General features: G+C 38.0%; 2 protein-coding genes and 1 non-coding gene across 4 annotated transcripts in view; 2 read left to right on the forward strand and 1 right to left on the reverse strand.

Annotated features, from left to right (window-relative positions):
* LOC127447323 (carboxy-terminal domain RNA polymerase II polypeptide A small phosphatase 1-like) overlaps window positions 1-5,318 on the forward strand; it is a 55,667-nt gene extending 50,349 nt beyond the window's left edge. Inside the window, exons 6-7 of one of the 2 annotated variants that reach the window (XM_051709113.1) lie at window positions 588-773; window positions 1,525-5,221. In XM_051709113.1, the coding sequence (XP_051565073.1) occupies window positions 588-773; window positions 1,525-1,653 (315 nt within the window). In that variant the 3' untranslated portion in view covers window positions 1,654-5,221. Of the gene's footprint in view, window positions 1-587; window positions 774-1,524 lie in introns of both variants that reach the window. The other variant, XM_051709111.1, reaches the window with a different exon arrangement.
* A 213-nt stretch (window positions 5,319-5,531) lies between these two features.
* Window positions 5,532-17,624, reverse strand: part of LOC127447318 (obscurin-like protein 1) — a 40,859-nt gene continuing 28,766 nt past the window's right edge. Inside the window, exons 16-22 of the mRNA XM_051709104.1 lie at window positions 11,370-11,482; window positions 11,032-11,185; window positions 10,656-10,817; window positions 10,441-10,545; window positions 9,827-10,093; window positions 6,446-6,715; window positions 5,532-6,152 (exon numbers count right to left, since the gene is read on the reverse strand). Of these exons, the coding sequence (XP_051565064.1) occupies window positions 6,142-6,152; window positions 6,446-6,715; window positions 9,827-10,093; window positions 10,441-10,545; window positions 10,656-10,817; window positions 11,032-11,185; window positions 11,370-11,482 (1,082 nt within the window). The 3' untranslated portion in view covers window positions 5,532-6,141. The remainder of the gene's footprint in view (window positions 6,153-6,445; window positions 6,716-9,826; window positions 10,094-10,440; window positions 10,546-10,655; window positions 10,818-11,031; window positions 11,186-11,369; window positions 11,483-17,624) is intronic.
* LOC127447671 (small nucleolar RNA Me28S-Am2589) lies at window positions 7,522-7,625 on the forward strand. Its single transcript, XR_007898407.1, has one exon. It is a non-coding gene; the product is annotated as a small nucleolar RNA Me28S-Am2589 (small nucleolar RNA).

The following is a 17,624-nucleotide window of genomic DNA, read 5'->3' on the forward strand; positions in this document are numbered from 1 at the left end:
CGTACATGTGATTTTTTTCATTTTTTATTTTTAAAAAATTTGCAAAGATTTCAAACAAACTTCTTTCACGTTGTCATTATTGGGTACTGTTTGTAGAATTTTGAGGAAAATAATGAATTTAATCCATTTTGGAATAAGGCTGTAACATAACAAAATGTGAAAAATGTGAAGCGATGTGAAAACTTTCCAGATGCACTGTAGATTTAATTACTGGAGTCATATGGATTACTTTTATGCTGCCTTTATGTGCTTTTTGGAGCTTCAAATTGTTGGTACAGAGATATTCTTCTAAAAATCTTCATTTGTGTTCAGCATAAGAAAGAAAGTCATATACACCTAGGATGGCATGAGGGTGAGTAAATGATGAGATAATTCTCATCTTTGGTTGAACTATTCCTTTAAAATGTCCAGGCCTGGAAAAATCATGGAAATTTCTTTAGTCAGATTTATTTATTTTTTAGTTAGCTCTAAAATAATTTCTTCAGCTAGGAGTTTGTTATTAGGAAGTAAGACATATTTATTGTTTTGTTGTTAAGACTCTACAATCTAACCACACCAGTCACATTACTGGCGTTCTCTTTTTCTAGTATGCTGATCCCGTCTCGGACCTGCTGGACAAGTGGGGTGCTTTCCGAAGCCGGCTTTTTCGGGAATCTTGTGTGTTCCACCGTGGAAACTACGTCAAAGACCTGAGCCGTCTAGGCAGGGATCTAAACAAAGTCATCATTGTAGACAACTCGCCAGCCTCCTACATATTCCACCCAGACAATGCTGTACGTCTCTGCATTATCACCTTTCTTTGTTCTTTTGCAGTTACTACTCCTTTGTGTCTAACAATATAGTAAATAAGTGCATGTCCATTAGCGTTAAAGGAATAGTTTACCCAAAATGAAAATGAAATATTTACTCATCCTCATGTCATTCCAAACCTGTTTCTTTCTTTTTGTGGAGCATACAGTCTTTTCCATACAACTATAGTTAATAGTAACCATGGGAGTTAATTTCCAAAAATGAAAAAAAAACTTGTCAGATTCAGTCTGATTAATAAATGGATTTAGAATCTAGCATACAAGTTATACAAACTACTATTATGCTGTTTTGGTGGGGTTGTTTTGTCACTTTTGAATCTTAGCCATGGTTATTATGAACGGTTGTCATATGGAAAAGACCTGTGTAAAGATTCTTAAAAATGCATCCTTTTGTGTTCCATGGATAATTAAAAGCGTACAAGTTTTAAATGTCATGAGGGTGAATAAATACTCCTTTAAATATTATCAGAATTTGTTTGTCTACCGTTTGTCACTTTGTTCCAGTTTTCATATTTCATATTTTTAAAGCAGATTTTTTTTTCTTTTTTTCTTTTATTTTTAATATAATAAATACATGAAATTACAATAATGTTCTTTTTTTACTACAGAAAAAAAAAATCACACAATTGCATCTCACAACACTGACACAGAAGTCACATATAATGAAAACACAGACTGTTGTAACTATTCTGTTCTGTTTCTCCTTCATGTTCAGGTACCTGTAGCCTCCTGGTTCGATGACATGGCTGACACAGAGCTGTTGGATCTAATCCCTTTCTTTGAAAGACTCAGTAAAGTGGATAATGTCTATACTGTGCTCAAGCAGCAGAGGACTACTAGCTAGCATGACAATAGGGTCATCTGTCAGTATGGGGCCAGGGAGGCTGCTGGGCTCGGAGCACCACGCTGCTTCCCACTAACAGGACCATCCACTAGCTCAGTCCTCATCACCTACCCAGAATTCCATTCACAGGATGTTTGACAAGAGAATAAGCCACTGAATGACAGAACTGTGAAAGACTGCTTTATCAAATACATACAGTTAATTGATTGTTTTAACACCTGAATGGGTGAATATAACAAAACCTGTCAACAACATGTCCAGCACACATTATTTTCCCCAAAATCAAAAGAAAGAAATAAGAAATTGTACTTTGCTTTTATCAAGCTTTTTTTTTTTTTGCATTATGAAATTATTTTCCTGACAATGTATGCTGATTTCTAATAAAATAATTACTGTGTGACAGTAATGAGGATTTAATTAGAATAACTATTGGTAATAATAGCAATTAGAGTGCAATAGTAAAATCAGAAGTAGAAGAATTCTGCAGGGAAATGTGCAAATGTGTCTTGAAAATAATGTTACAATGCAAAATATTCATAATGGTCCTAAAATACGGTCAGTTTCCTTTATGCAAACATATACTATCTCATTCTTTTTTCTTTTTTAATTGGAGTGAATCTGGACAGTGTGATCTGGACAATGTTTCTTGAAATTTATTGCATTATGTTTTATTCCATCTTTAATTTTCAAGGTTGAGGGAAGCCCTGTTAAAATGAACAGTTGGTTTATTGTCCTCTTTGGTTAGTGATTTGTGAAGATCTGTTTTAGGAAACAACTGCATTTTAACTTCCTCTTCTTGAGTTTATATCTTTGGTTAAGCTTCCCCTATTCCTTGTGTTAAATGAGTGTACCTCAAGTGTGGGACAAAACCGTGAATGGCAATCATATGGAATACTATTGCTGTCACTTTTATCTTGCCAAAATGTAAAGTTTATTGGACTTTGAAGCAAGCATTCACTCAATTTTCTTTTTTCTTTTTTTTTTTTTTTTTTTTGCCTTCTCTATTTTAATTTTCAAATCAGGCCTGAAAAAAAGAGTCATGGTACAATCAGCCAGCTTTTCAAATTGAAGTTTTACAAAACAGATATGAGAAAGCTAAATTGGCCTTGCATCTATTGTGTTGTGTGGCCTGTTTTCACTCCGAATTTTAAGCTAATGCACCTTTCGAATCACATACAGTGTGCTTTATTTTGTCTACTGTGAGGTCCTTCAACGTTGCCTTAAAATGACTGTAGCTAAATTTTGTCGGACAATGTCAAAGTGGTCTTATTTACACAATCAGTTTGTCTGATACTGTATAGTTTAAAATTCACAACAGTATGCCATTTGTGTGTTTATATTAATCACAAGAAGTAAAGAATACTGGAATCAAACCCTCATTGGAAGCAGATATTCAACTTAATGCCTTAACTCTCCATTAGATCACTAAACGATCAGTTGGGCAAACTGGTTTATTGGGAAACTAATGTCGGCCTTGACTTAGGCATGCAGCACAGTGGATTGGAGAGCCCTTGTTAACGTGCAGTTGACTTGCCTTGTTGTTAGCGGTGCCGTTAAATATGGATGTTTTTACTCATGGGGATCGTATACTTGCTCAGCTCGATCAGAGTTGATTGTTTTGCAAGTGCCAATGTTGATGTGAGACGTAGTGGTGATGATGTTCTTGTGTGCGTGAGAGAGAGTGGAAAGACAATGTCATGGTTTTTAATACTACCATTTTGTCCATTTTCAGTGTTTGACTTTTGAAATAGATGTGCTGATGGCAAAACACATGCCATATTTCTATACTTGTGATATTAATGAAAATAGTGCTATACCATGGAGAAAAAAAAAAAAAAAAAAGATTTTGTTATCCATAAAGGTTTAAAGAGCATCTTGAGTCATATTTGATTCTGATTCTTGAAAAGCATTTTTTTTTTTCTTACTAGCATTGAATGTACAGTAACATGGTTATTTGGGTCATCTTTTAAACTCTTCAATGAATGCCTTAGAGGTAAACAATTTAACATAAATCATTTACTGTAGGCTATATCAAGATGGTCTTAAAATGTACTAATCAGAAAAAAAGAAATGTGAAATGTTAACAGAGAAGAAGAAAAAAAAAATCCTTTCTAATTTCATGAAAATAAGTGAAACTCCAGCCTACATTTATTGGGTACATGCATTAGGTACAAAGAGTTCTGTCTTTGAACATGTGAATCTGAGGTTGCAGTGGAAGATATGTTACTGAATCGCATGTCTGACTTGATACATTCTCTGAGGTCTGCTGGCTCCTGGACAATCTCAGTAGGACTTCTCACACCCATGCAGTCTGCTTATGCAACAGGACCGACCCAGGTCCATGTTTTTTTTTTTTTTTTTTTTTTCTTCTTCCCCCTTCTTCTGAGGTTATGTAATAGTCTTGGTAGTGCTTGCTTTGAATAATAAGCATTCTTTGCATTTTTCTCCAATATTACAAGATCCAAGAGAGCAGCTAACTTTCCGTAATAGCTGAACTGGTATATACCGTGATTTTATTTATATATTCAGCTATTATCGAAGTATTTTTCCTGTAGCCTATTTTAATGTACTCTACAGTCACTACTGACATTTTTATATTGGTATTCTGATTGTTATTAAGATAAATGAAGCTAAGAACTTCAAAGTTACTGCCTCACGGAAACTTATTGGGCTGACTGAAAACAAACAATCTGTAAAATCTCAAATTTAGTTCAGTGGTAATGGCTCCCATTATAATAGCTTTGGACACTGTTAAATGTATCTGAAGTTATATTTTATCTCAGAATCCTTTTGAGGTTCAGCTATGATTTCTGTTGACATTAAATGTGCCATGCAAATAAATCTTCCATCAAAATATTGACAGAAAATCAAAAGGTAATTCGAAACCGTGTGACCCAATGATAGTGTTTCATTTAAACACTATAAACATGTTAAGTTTCTAAAATGGACTTTAGGGGAAATCATTTGTAAACCGCATATACATGAGGTAAGTTGTAACCTAAAATTGTACAGTTGTTGCTGGAAATATAACTTCTTTACCATTTTCTGAGGAATATCATCCAGGGACTTCTCCTAGCTGAACATTCTTCTATACCAATATCATCTACATTCAGAAAATATTTTAGCTTGTTTTTTAAGATTGACGAATTTCAAATAACAAAATTCCATCAACTTGAATTGTGTGATGTTTAACAAAAATACATTCAAGCTGAAATATATAATTTCTGTGCCACCGAATGAAATTGCAAAAATAAACATGTTTTAACCTATGCTTACTTATAGTTATCTGCATATTAAGCTGGGATAGAAGAAAGTATTTTTACACTGAAAAAGTTACATACGTAAGCTTTAATAAAACTTAAAATATTTAGGTTTCTTCAATTTTAATTGAATAAAGATTACTCATTCAATTTGAGGGAATTTTGTTATGAAATTAAAATGTATAAATTATGAAAAAGTGAGTGTAGGATCCAATTTTCCAAAGTAAAAAAATAAATAAATTGTTATGCAGATCTAATGTCATTTTTTTATAGTGACAGTTGCAGAGGTCATACACTTTTGTACCAGTAGATGGCAGTGTTGATAAACATAAATGGTGATAAAGAGTCTTATCTTCCAAGAGTATATATCGAATAATTATTTTAATATCGTGATTCACTTCAAGTAGCAGAAGAGCATAAATAGAAGTTAAGACTAGAAGCGTGCTCTGTAAAACATATTTTATTGAAAGGTATTGATAAACAAGGGGAAATATCATATATATATATATATATCCGTTTTACACACACACACACACATATATATATATATATATATATATATATATATATATATATATATATATATATATATATATATATATATATATATAACGGAAGCAAACAACTAATACATTTCTCCCAAAAGCATTTCTATTTATTTGTAAATGACACATTTTCCCTACATTATTCATGACTTCGATGTATACTGTAAGTTACATATGCTGAAACTACTTTCTGTCCCAAACCTTCTTTTGATCATCTTTGGCCCTGCACATTTTATCACATGCCTTAACCTACTCACTTTAATCTGCATCCCACAAAACAATAATTAAAAAACAGGATATCTATACAAGGATATAGTACACAAATTTCAAATTTAAATACCAAACTACTGTGCAAGAAATGTAAATAACAACATGGATGAATTACATGTCTAGGTGTCAGGGTTGGTGCTGTAAATTTCATGTAATTTACAAATCCCAATATGTCTGATTAAAGATTTAGACTGCATAAGAATTGAAGAAATGTTTCTATATTGGATGGTAAACTTGTAGAATGGGAATTAGTTTACTTTTGATAGTTCCAAAAGAAAAAGAAAACCCCAGACCAGCATATTCAGACACACTGCAAGAAAAAGAGACTTGATGGTGTCATAATTTCATTTGATCTGTCTTGTATAGAAATTGTGGCGTAGGTCAGCATTGAACATTGTATGAACTTGTGTTTCTCAATGGTTACCTGCAAAAAGTGGGGGGGAAAGATAAATAAGTCAGCAGGACTTAACCTTCACAAATAAACATGCTTAATATCTAAATGACTATGTGTGTGTGTGTGTGTGTGTGTGTGTGTGTGTGTGTGTGTGTGTATATATATATATATATATATATATATATATATATATATATATATATATATATATATATAACTATGCACATTGGTACAGTGATATAAAGTCTACATTTAATGTTATACAAGATTTTCACACTTTAGACAGTATTACAACAACTAGAGCAACAATATATGTGACTTACTTCTAACACACAGATGTGCAGTGCTTTTGGCTTTTCCTGAGATAAAGCACACAGTGCCACTCATGTCCTCAGATGTCTCTTTAAGAGTAAGCCTATGAATGGTTCCCATTTTCTCTATATTGACTTTAGGACCAGGATGCAGTGTCTCGCCATTCAGGGTCCAGGTTGGAGCCTTGGCCACAGGTAAAGAGACTTCACATGCAAAGCATGCATCCCCAGGAGCTGTAACATCCACATCCTGCAGCTCTCTCACAATCAGGATTGACTGAGCTGTTTTAAATATTGTAAAGAAACCAATCCACATGATGATAAATTATCCCAGGCATGTAAATGTAATGTTTTTTTTTTTTTTCTGCAATAATACAATGTATACCACAATCCATTTACCCTTTACAATAAGTTGTCGATAACATTTCAGAAGAGACTCAAACACTATTCCAAAATCTACCACTAGGGGTCAACTTTGACATTAAATAGATAAATTGGCCTAGCCTCTAATTTGGGGTGTAAATGAAAACACTATATTTAATTGTCTAAATTAATAACAAACAGACTTTAAAATTTGTCTGACGTTAGCTATATGAACATGATTGATTTTGTAGTAATATGATATATCTTCCAGCTAGCAGGGGCATAGATTCCAGGGGGTTGGGAGGACGTAACCCCCCCACCCCCAAATAATCAAAACAAGCAAGTACAACCCCCCATTATTTATACCATGATCAATGGAAACATGTAAATACTTCACACTGCAACCCCCCAATGTTCAAGCCAAATCTACACCATTGCCAGCAAGTATAAATAAATTCCTGTTATATTCCCGGGGCATAGCCTCATCTGCCAGATATCGTAATGGAATTTTGGAGTGCCACAAAGTTGCAGAGAGGTGGCCGAGGGTAAGCTGCATGGCCCGAGTGGTCCAGAGACATACTGTATTGGCTCAGAATACACTCATGGATGAAAAGGTTTTGTTGTGAACATGATAAGAAGCTTTAATCATGTACTAGGCGTTGAATGAATGACAAATGCGTTCAATTTAAACGAAATATCAAAGCGAGGCTATACTCACAAGAAGACGCTTTCTGACGTCATCTTTGTGAGTGACACTCTTTTTAAATTTGTTTATGAGCTTTTAAGACTTTAGTTTAGGACAATTGTGAGGAACTTGACTGAGAGAATTGGCTGCTGGTGCGTTTTTAAAGAGTGGGGAAGCACAAAATATATTGATACTCCTAAATTATTAGCAACAATTACATCGTAATGAATCGGCGTTTAAATTATTGGCCTTTTTTTGGGGGAAGTCCCGCCCATTTAAGAGCTCGACCAATCTTCGTACAGAGTAGTTGGGCTTCAGGCGGGAGAAAAAAGCATTGATTGCCTTATTCAGAGGAGCGCCATATTTAATTTTTGACGAGGATGAAAATAAATTAGGCTGTGAGGGATAGACAGTCTCCAATGGATCACGTGTCATTTTCACAACTCGTGCTTTCTTAAGTTTTTTCTTCTTTTTTTCGACTTAAAATGTTTTGGATAGATGGAAGATTTTTTTGGATGTTTTTTTGGATGTTTTGTCAGCTAAACGATCAACACCAACTTACACAACAGTACAAAACATTGAAGAGACTGTAACTGTGTCCCAAATGACACAATATACATCAGGAGTCGGCAAACTTTTATAAATGAAGTGCCATTTTTTAATTTACCTTCTTAAAGGAATATTCCAGGTTTAATACAAGTTAAGCTCAAACTACAGCATTTGTGGCATAATATTGATTACCACAAAAATGCATTTAGACTAGTCCCTCCTTCTTTTAAAAAAAAAAAAAAAAAAAAAAAAAATCTGAAACATTGAGGCACTTACAACGGAAGTGAATGGGGCCAATCAGTAAATGTTAAAATACTCACTATTTCAAAAGTATAGCCACTAGATGTAAACAATATGTGTGTTATCATGGTTTTAGTGTGATAAAATCGCTTACTAACCTTTTTTGTGTACATTTAGGTCCATTTTTACAACTTTGTTGTCATGACGACATAACAACCCTAAAACAACCGTAAAAACGACAATTTAAATAACTTTACCGCTCAAATAATAAACAGGTTTTAACCGTAGAATTAATGTAAGTGCTTTAATAAAATGATAAGATTCACATTTCTGCCTTTAAACCCTCCAAAAATTGGCCCCATTCACTTACATTGTAAGTGCTGCACTGTAACCTCGATTTTTGCTTTTTTTAAAAAAAATAAAAAAAAGAAGGGACAAGTTAAAATTATTTTTTGTGGTAATCAACGTTATGCCACAAATGCTGTCGATTGAGCTTAATTTGTATTAACCCAGAATATTCCTTAAATCACTGTGCCAACGCACCTACAGTACATATGTAATTACTCTATGTGTGTATTTATGATATTAGGTGTGTTTCAAAAGTTTGAGTCCACTTGTGACAATGCTTCTAGTTTGCATTTTTCTAATTTAACACAGATTATTTTTTAATGACAAACTACATATTATCAGCATAACAGTTTGAGTGATACATTTAATTGAATAACTAACATGAATTTCAGAATTTTTAATAATTTGGTATGTCCTTCTTCAGCTTTAATAACTGCATGCATTCGAGCTGACATGGACTACGCAAGTTTGTGCAAAACCTGATGATCCATATTATCAGAATGATTTACAAAGTTAATGTCACAAATTAGATTTATATTATTTAATTTCTTGGTATTACATTTTCAAAATCATGAAACTTTGTTTATCTCCAAGTTTAATTTACATTTTGATTCAGACTCATACTTTTGAACCCCACTATTTGTGTTTGTGTGTGTGTTTGCTCTTTTCACTTAGGGCCAAAGTATACTTTCTCAGATTTTCTCAACACACAGTCAGTTCTCATCTTTGTGCATTGTTGGCGCATGAGCCTGCTGTTGACTGTATTAAAAGAGTATCAGAAAGCAGTTTCAGTAAGCTCAATGGACCGTACGTCCACTGACTTCTATGGACAAATTTATGAAGTTTTTGAATGAATGTGTACTTTATTTGCAAAATAATTGATATGCACAAAGTGTGATTAATTAATATAGATTATTTGTACAAATACTCATCATTGCTGCATTTATGATGAATCTTTAGAGGAAGCCGTGAACAAATGAGGAAATGGAAAAAATGGATTTGTTCGCTATGCAACATATTATATATGCTACATATTAAAGGGTAATAGTTCAAATATAATAGTTATTTTGGTTTATATGAGATTATTATTATTATTATTAAAATAAATGTGACATGATTTTGACTGACCAGTCAAGGAAGAATGAACAGGTACACAACTGACCGCTTACAGAGTTATTGGGTAAAGTTTTGGACTGAATTTGCCTCACCTTCTACAGTAAGTCTTGCTGAAGATGTGTAGTTTCCAACTTGAACACTATAGGTGCCCTCGTCATCTAACATCACCTGCTGAATGACAAGTTTTCGATAACACCCCTCACTGCAGATCTCAAAGCGTTCTGAGGGCAGGATAACATTAGGGCCTTTATACCAGCGGATACTGCAACGGGGACTAGTCACTGCGCAGTCCAGTACAACGCGGGTTTTCTCCAGAGCTGTTTTATCCTGAAGTGGCTTTGCAATGTTCGCTGGGAGTGCTGTGGAGATACAAAGTTGTATATTTAATTTTAAATTGCTGTTGTACTGTACATAATAGCAGCACGACTGTGATTCGGTCGTAGGCAAGAGGCCGCAGATAATCACAGCTGTGCTGATATTCAACACAACAGCATGATTGCAAGCATGACATTGTTTTATACAACAGTTCTATTAATACTTTAATACAGAGTAGCTAACATTTCAGATGCATTATGGCCAGTTTGTTTTTACTCTGCCAATAAAAATTGACTGGTTACAATGTTTGTTGTTGTATAATATAAAAGATTTTTCATGCTTTTCGTAACATTAGCTATTTAACATTGGCTAGTGTAAACAAAATACAGACCTTCAACCTCAAGGTAAGCTGTAGACTCAGCATTCTTGGCAACAAACTTGATCTTTCCAGAGTCCTCTCCTTTAACATTGCATATAAGAAGGAAGTGCTTAGACCCTAAGTAAGAAAACAATGTAAAGAAAAGTCATGATCAGAGATTAATTTAAATATTCACAGAGGCCAATTTTATAGAGAGGTCAGAGTATAGGAAGAGGTGTTAGAATAACCTTCCTGACGGATCTTAATGTTGCTGGTTGGTTTTATCTTCTCGCCATTCTTAAACCACTCTGCGGGAACATCATCCAGGGACACTTCACACATGAACACTGCATTTTGATCTTCTTGAATATCCAAATCCTCCAAACCTTGCAAAATCTCAAGCTCCCTCTCTGTCAAAATATGTTAATTTTCGGAATTACATGATGCATTACTTATTCAGTTGAAACAAAGCTAGTGATTACATTTCCCTTTTGTCATTTTGCAGAAACTCAAATAGGTCTCTTTACCAGTGGGTGGCAGTGTTGTACTTAGAGTGAATTATTTCCCCTGTAGAATAAAGACTTAAATGCTGTGATAAAAAGGTGACAGATTCTCTGTTATTACCATAGATCTCCACTGAACAGGATGTTTTGGCATCCCCAGCATCACACACATACAAGCCAGAATCTCCCAGCTCACACTTGAGGATCTGTAGAAAGCACTTCCTTCCTATAGAGTATATACGTTGATTTGTTCCTGGCTTAAGTTGAACTCCATTCTGGAAGTAAAAGACATGCCGACTTATTCAATGGAAAACCACCTGCTGCCAGAAGCAGACACGTCAATTTCAAGCTCTTTTGTGATCATATAATTAATATTAGCCATGGTTTGGAACTTTTAACTGAGTTGAACTTAGCGATTAAATGCTGCAATGGGGGACAGAGTTTTTCATGTAATTTTACCTTTGTCCACTTTATGTCTACATTGTGTCGAGACAGCTCACATTCAAGTGTTACCCCAGAGCCCTCTGGTTGGGTGACATCCTCAAGCTTTTTCAGGACTGATACTGGTATTTCTGAGGTAGCAAAGGAGATATGAGACTAGGTTGCAGCATTCATACTGTATGCTTTGTTAGATATCTACACAGGTGCAGCTTGTCTATATGAGGAGGAAGGGCAGAGCCCCACCTAAATATTCATCCACTTGAAAACATAGATCCATACTGTAAACTGCCAATAATGTAATTTGTTTGCTCGTAAATGTGTTCAAAATGTTGACATATGTATTTAACAGCAGGCCTAGTATAAGTTTTGATCCTATTTCTAAGTCGTAAAGTAGCTGAAAACTCCGTAACGTGTAATCCTTGTGAGGATCCAGCACGAGCAGCAATCTCCTGACAGATTAAATGGGCTGAATCACCTGCTTGGATTGTCACAAACTGACCATAATGATTTGTGCATTAGAGGAACTTTTGATCCTGGTCCTGAAGTTTTGATTCTGGCTGATTGGATATGCGCTTCAGAAGAAGATATTAGAAGAGCCTTTGACAGGAAGAAAAGGCTGGATTTTGATGAGGTTCGTGAATTACATCTGTTTAAATGAGACATCCGCGCATTTGCAGACAGTATATGATACAAGTTTCATATTTGCCTTTTTATCATAAGACAAGAAAGTTAAAAGTTATAAGAAAATGCTGAGGAGAGGCTGACAGAAAACGTGCTTTAGAGGAAGAAATACTGTATGAGCGCTTCACAGGATGCAGTATGTGATATTAGTTTCATTGATTTTTGCCTTTTTATCATTAGACAAGACAGTTAAAAGTTACAGGGAACTGTTGAGGAGAGAGAGGGAGAGTGAAACACGTGAGCAATTTAATGTGAGCACATGTGAGTAACTTTGCTCAGGCGTGTCTATGGCGGCTCTGATATGCATATCATTTAAATGAGACTGGGTTGCACACCAGTCTTTTATTGTAGTAACACGAAAAATCGAACTGTGATTGGTCGTTTACATGTCTCAGATGCTTAACATGCAAGCAGGCGATTCTCAGCACCCTCGAGGCCCTAAGAAAAAAATCAGCCAAACAGGAAAATTTATCGGCCAATGCCTATAATAAAAAAATTCTGAATATCGGCCGATTTATCGGCCTCGGTGATAGATATATCGGTCGACCACTATCAGAAAGCCTTAGCTCTTGAAACATTCTGTTTTAAATTTACCGTTATTTAAAACATTGTTATCGTTATAAAGCATTTCGTTTTTTAGAAGGCTAAGGCCCCGTTCACACTGCCAGCGACATCGCGCGAGACAGCGACACGATCCCATTAATTTTCAATGAACACATCGACATCCGGTGACACGAGCTGTCGCTGCCGTTTGCGACAGAGTTTGCCGTGGAGAGCGACAAGACAAGTTGAGGAAATTTCAACTTTATGCAAATTACGAACAACATTCGTGAGCGACTACCAGTGAGATTGAAGACAACGGAGCTCACATGATCTGTTTCCTGGCAACTTTCAGGATTTTTACTGTTCTATATAATTTGTCTGTAGCCACATGCATGAATATATAAAATGATGCGTGGAAAAGCATGTCAGAAATGGTCTGCATTCCGAGTGAATTTGATTCATTCATTCATGATAGACTGATCATCTTGTTAATGATTTGTATTGATAGACTGACCATCTTGTTAATGATTTAATGCACTGAACACTGCTGCACCTTTTATAAAACACTCTACACTGCAGAATGTAAATTTTTAGAGACAAGAGAACAATTTTCATTGTCAATTTGTAATGATATCTTAATTTTACCATTATTAGGTCTCACCTATAAAAAAAACTTTTTAAAAAAAAACTATGGCCAGACCTGCAGTCCTCCAATAACGTTACAGTGACAAACAGTAAGAATGCCCACTAGCAACACAGATCGCAGAGTCTAGTAACACCAAGCCACAAAATCACTTCTGGTGAGAATGGGGCTTAAGGAAATGTGTAAATGGTGTGTAGATAGTTCTGTTTCTCTCTATCTCCTCCCTGGGGTTCTTCAGCAACAATTAACATTATAAAATAATTTGATTTAAATTATGACCTACTACAACAAGTCAACATTTAAGATAAAACGTTCTTATTTAAATTATTAGAATCAACATTATGTTCTAAGGGTGCCACCTTGTGGTGGAATAATGCAAGGACACCACATATTGTGTCAGCGAGTTGAATGAGAAGAATAATGTAAAAAAAAAAAAAAAAAAGATCTGGTATAGGTGGGGCAAGATCTGCCCCACCTATATCTCTGGTCACAAGCCGCTACTGTATCTACATTCGATTAGGAAGAAGAGAAATACTTGCTACTTTTTGATTGAACCTGATGGCTTAACTGCTGAGCCACAACACAAAAATTTTTTGATGACATTTGAACACTTTACCTCTGGAGACAATGTTACATGCATGTCAATCTGTCCAGTATAACAGGGGCTTAGCATTAACCTTACCTCAGCTTTGTGCTGAGAGGTCCTTTGTTGCAGTGGCATTTACATTTTATTGTCATCCTCAGTGACAACTCTGTGACTCCAAAGGATAAGCCCTATTGAGTGACTCGCCGTAGAAAAGATTACCTTACACCAACACCTTACAGTATGCTTGTGAATGTTTGAAATGTTTCAGTAGCCTGAGTCTGATCATGTGATCCATATATTTTTATATTTGTAACCTGACACATGGTAAGAGCAGTAGCAAAGCTGTCTGTCCATGCCATTGTACTGTCATCAGAATCTGAAATGTAACCAGTTTGAAGACTTACATCATTGCACTGGGCCCGCTTACCTCCCATGACTAAGCTGATCGTGGCCAAATTCCACCCCTTATAAGTTAATTGTTGACAAGGCAATGATGAATCAAAGGGCAGATGATCGCTAGCCTGTATGCCCTTGCATAATGAGTAAATAGAGTTGTGGTGATGGGGGCGTGGCCCAGCGACGTTTGCAGAGAACGAGGCCGGGAGAGACAGAACGGTAAGGATTGACACCTGTGGGAAATCACCTCTAACAGCTTTTTTGTGTTTGCAGTTAGAATGGAGAGGGATGAAAGGGCAATCCAGACCACCGGAGGAGAGAGAGAGAGAGAGAGAGACGCACACAGCAGTCCAGTGTGTGTGTGTGTTCATTGGTGTACTGAAAAGCAATCCTTTGTGTGTTAGAAATAAAAGTGTGTAAAATAAAGATTTACATGGACAGTTTACCTGGCCCCCGCTTCCTCCTTCAAGACTAAGCAAGAGACATTGTCACAGTGGGGCCGAAACCCAGGAATTAGGAGGAAGAAACGCCGTCATGGAGCCTTCGTTGCTGACCGAAGTAATCAAGACCCTCGCCGGCATCCACCAAGCCCAACATCAGGCTCTGCTTGACCTACGTGTGGAACAGGAGCAGCGGTTCCAGACGCTGTTCTTGGCTCAAACAGAGGAGCTTCGTACACCAGGAGGGGTCTCCAGCTGCAACCCCGGACCCACATGTCACGCTGACCAAGATGGGAACGCAGGACGACCCAGAGGCTTTTATCAAGCTCTTCGAGCGAACGGCCGAAGCGTGGAAGTGGCTGAGCACCCAGTGGGTGGTCCGCCTACTGCCGCTGTTGACCGGGGATGCCCAGCTCACGGCTCAACAACTTCCTGCGGCCAACCTCCTAGTGTAATTGAGGAAGGCCAACCTGCAATGGGTCGGCCGCAGCCCAGAACCTCATTCACATTTCACATTTGCATTCACATTTGGCCACCCATTCGCATTCACCCAACAACTCCGTGACACCTGCCAAAGGTGGCTGCTGGCTGAAGAACGAGGCGTTGAGGTAGTGCTCGATCTGGTGGTACTGGAGCAATTCATCACACGGCTACCGAAAGGAATGGCAGAGTGGGTCCAATGCCACCACCTGGCATCTCTGGATGAGGCAGTCCAGCTGGCTGAGGACCATATGGCAGCATATTCGGGGGTCTGCGAACCTTCTTGTTTTCTCTCTCTCTCTCTCTCTCTCTCTCTCTCTCCCCCTCTCTCTCCTCCCTCCCCCTCTCCTTCCCCTCGTCCTGTTCCTGTTCCTCAGAAATGAGGAATTCCTACCCCAAAACTGGTTCACTGGTCCCATGGGACCGATGCCCCACGATGGAGGTGGAGATATTGGTCCGGGTCCCCAACGTGCCACAGGCAGCCCCCAATTGAGCAGGAGCATATCAGATACTTGTGAGTATTAAGGGGGGTACATATCATGCCTTGGTGGATTCAGGTTGTAATCAAAACTCCATTCACTAAAGCTTGGTTCAGTCCGAGGCTTTGGATACAAGTCGGTGGGTGAAGGTAAGGTGTGTGCACGGGGATTTCCAAAATGACTCTGTAGTGACGGTCACTATTCAGGGACAAAACATAGTGTTGAGGCTGCGGTTAATTCCCGCCTCACCCATCCACTAATCTTGGGAATTCATTGGCTGGCATTTACTACCTTATTAAGCAGAATGTGTGTGGATGGGTCCTGCATAAAAAGGGTATCGGTGTGTGGTGTGTGACCTGCTGGCTGGGAAGGCAGAGCCAGGGCCGTCTACGTCAGCTCCACGTAGGGAGGACGTAATGGATGGGGAAGTCTCGGCTTCCCCAGCCCTTAGAGGATTCCCTGCTGGGGATTTCCCTCTGGAGCAGATGCGAGACGAGACCCTTAGGCACAATCAAGTGAAAGCGATTGATGGTCAACACCTTCAGCCAGACGTTGCACTCGCATACCTGTATTTTTCAACTATTTAGGATCGGTTGTATCAAGTGACACAGGACGCTTAGACAAAGGAGGATACAACCCAATTGTTAATACCGAAGAGCCGTTGGGAAATGTTATTGCAGACAGCTCAATATAATCTGATTGCAGGTCAATTAGGGCAGGGAAAACACTAGACCATCTGATGGCCCGTTTCTATTGGCCGCGCATTCACGGGGATGTTCACAGGTGGTGTGCGGCATGCCGTGAATGTCAGTTTGTGAATCCTGCGGCCACCCCAAAAGCGCCATTGCGCCCCCTTCCATTGATCGAGGTCCCCTTCAAAAGAACTGGCATGGACCTTTTCAGGCCATTAGAGCAGACACTATGCAGACATCAATTTGTGTTTGTTCTGGTGGACTATGCAACGCAATAAACGGAAGCAGTGCCTCTGCACTACATCTCAGCACGTTGTGTTGCAGAGGCACTCTTCAGAATAATCTCCCGAGTGGAGATTCCTAAAGAAATCCTCACTAATCAAGGCATGACGTTTATGTCACGTACACTATGCAAACTGTACAAATTATTGGGGATTAAATCTATTCGGACCAACGTTTACAACTCCCAAATGGGTGGCTTGGTCAAACGATTCAATCAGACACTAATGAATATGATTCGTACGTTTGTGCACGAAGACGCTCGAAACTGGGACAAGTGGCTCGAGCCCCTATTATTTCTAGTATAAGACAACCCACAAGCCTCCACGGGGTTCTCCCCATTGGAATTATTGTATGGGCATCGGCTGTGTGGCGTGCTCGACGTCCTATGGGAAAATTGGGAGGAGGGACCTTCAAATAGCAAAAACAAAATTCAATATGTTCTTGACCTGAGAGCAAAACTCCACACACTGGGGCAATTAACACAGGACAATTTGCTCCATGCTCAAGAACGTCAAAGCCGGCTGTATGATGGGGTACTCAGCTATGGGAATTTGCACCGGGAGATAAAGTCCTTGTATTACTCCCCACATCGAGCTCTAAATTACTCGGCTAGTGGCAACGGCCCTTTGAGGTCACATGGCGAGTCAGGGAAATTGATTATGAGGTTAAACTAATGGACAGAGGCAGAGCACGTCAGATTTACCTCCTCAATCTCCTAAAACCGTGGAAAAAGCCAGTCCCCGTGACTTTGGCGACGGTGGTTCGGAGAGGGAGGAGCTTGGACCAGAGGTGAACTTAAAAGCCACTGATCGAGTCATCCAGGTCACTTGTGGAGATTACCTCTCATGTCACAAGTCACGGAGGTTGCCAGGATGCAAGGAGAATTCTCCGACGTGTTCTCACCTCTTCCCGGTCATACGAATCTCATAGAGCACCATATTGAAATGACCCCAGGGGTAGTGGTACACAGTCATCCCTACCAAAAAAGTTGTTTGGGAAGAATTAAAGGCCATGCTAGATATGGGGGTAATAGAAGAATCCCACAGTGACT

The sequence above is a fragment of the Myxocyprinus asiaticus genome, chromosome 10 (assembly GCF_019703515.2).
Source record: "Myxocyprinus asiaticus isolate MX2 ecotype Aquarium Trade chromosome 10, UBuf_Myxa_2, whole genome shotgun sequence".
NCBI classification, from domain to species: Eukaryota; Metazoa; Chordata; class Actinopteri; order Cypriniformes; family Catostomidae; genus Myxocyprinus; species Myxocyprinus asiaticus.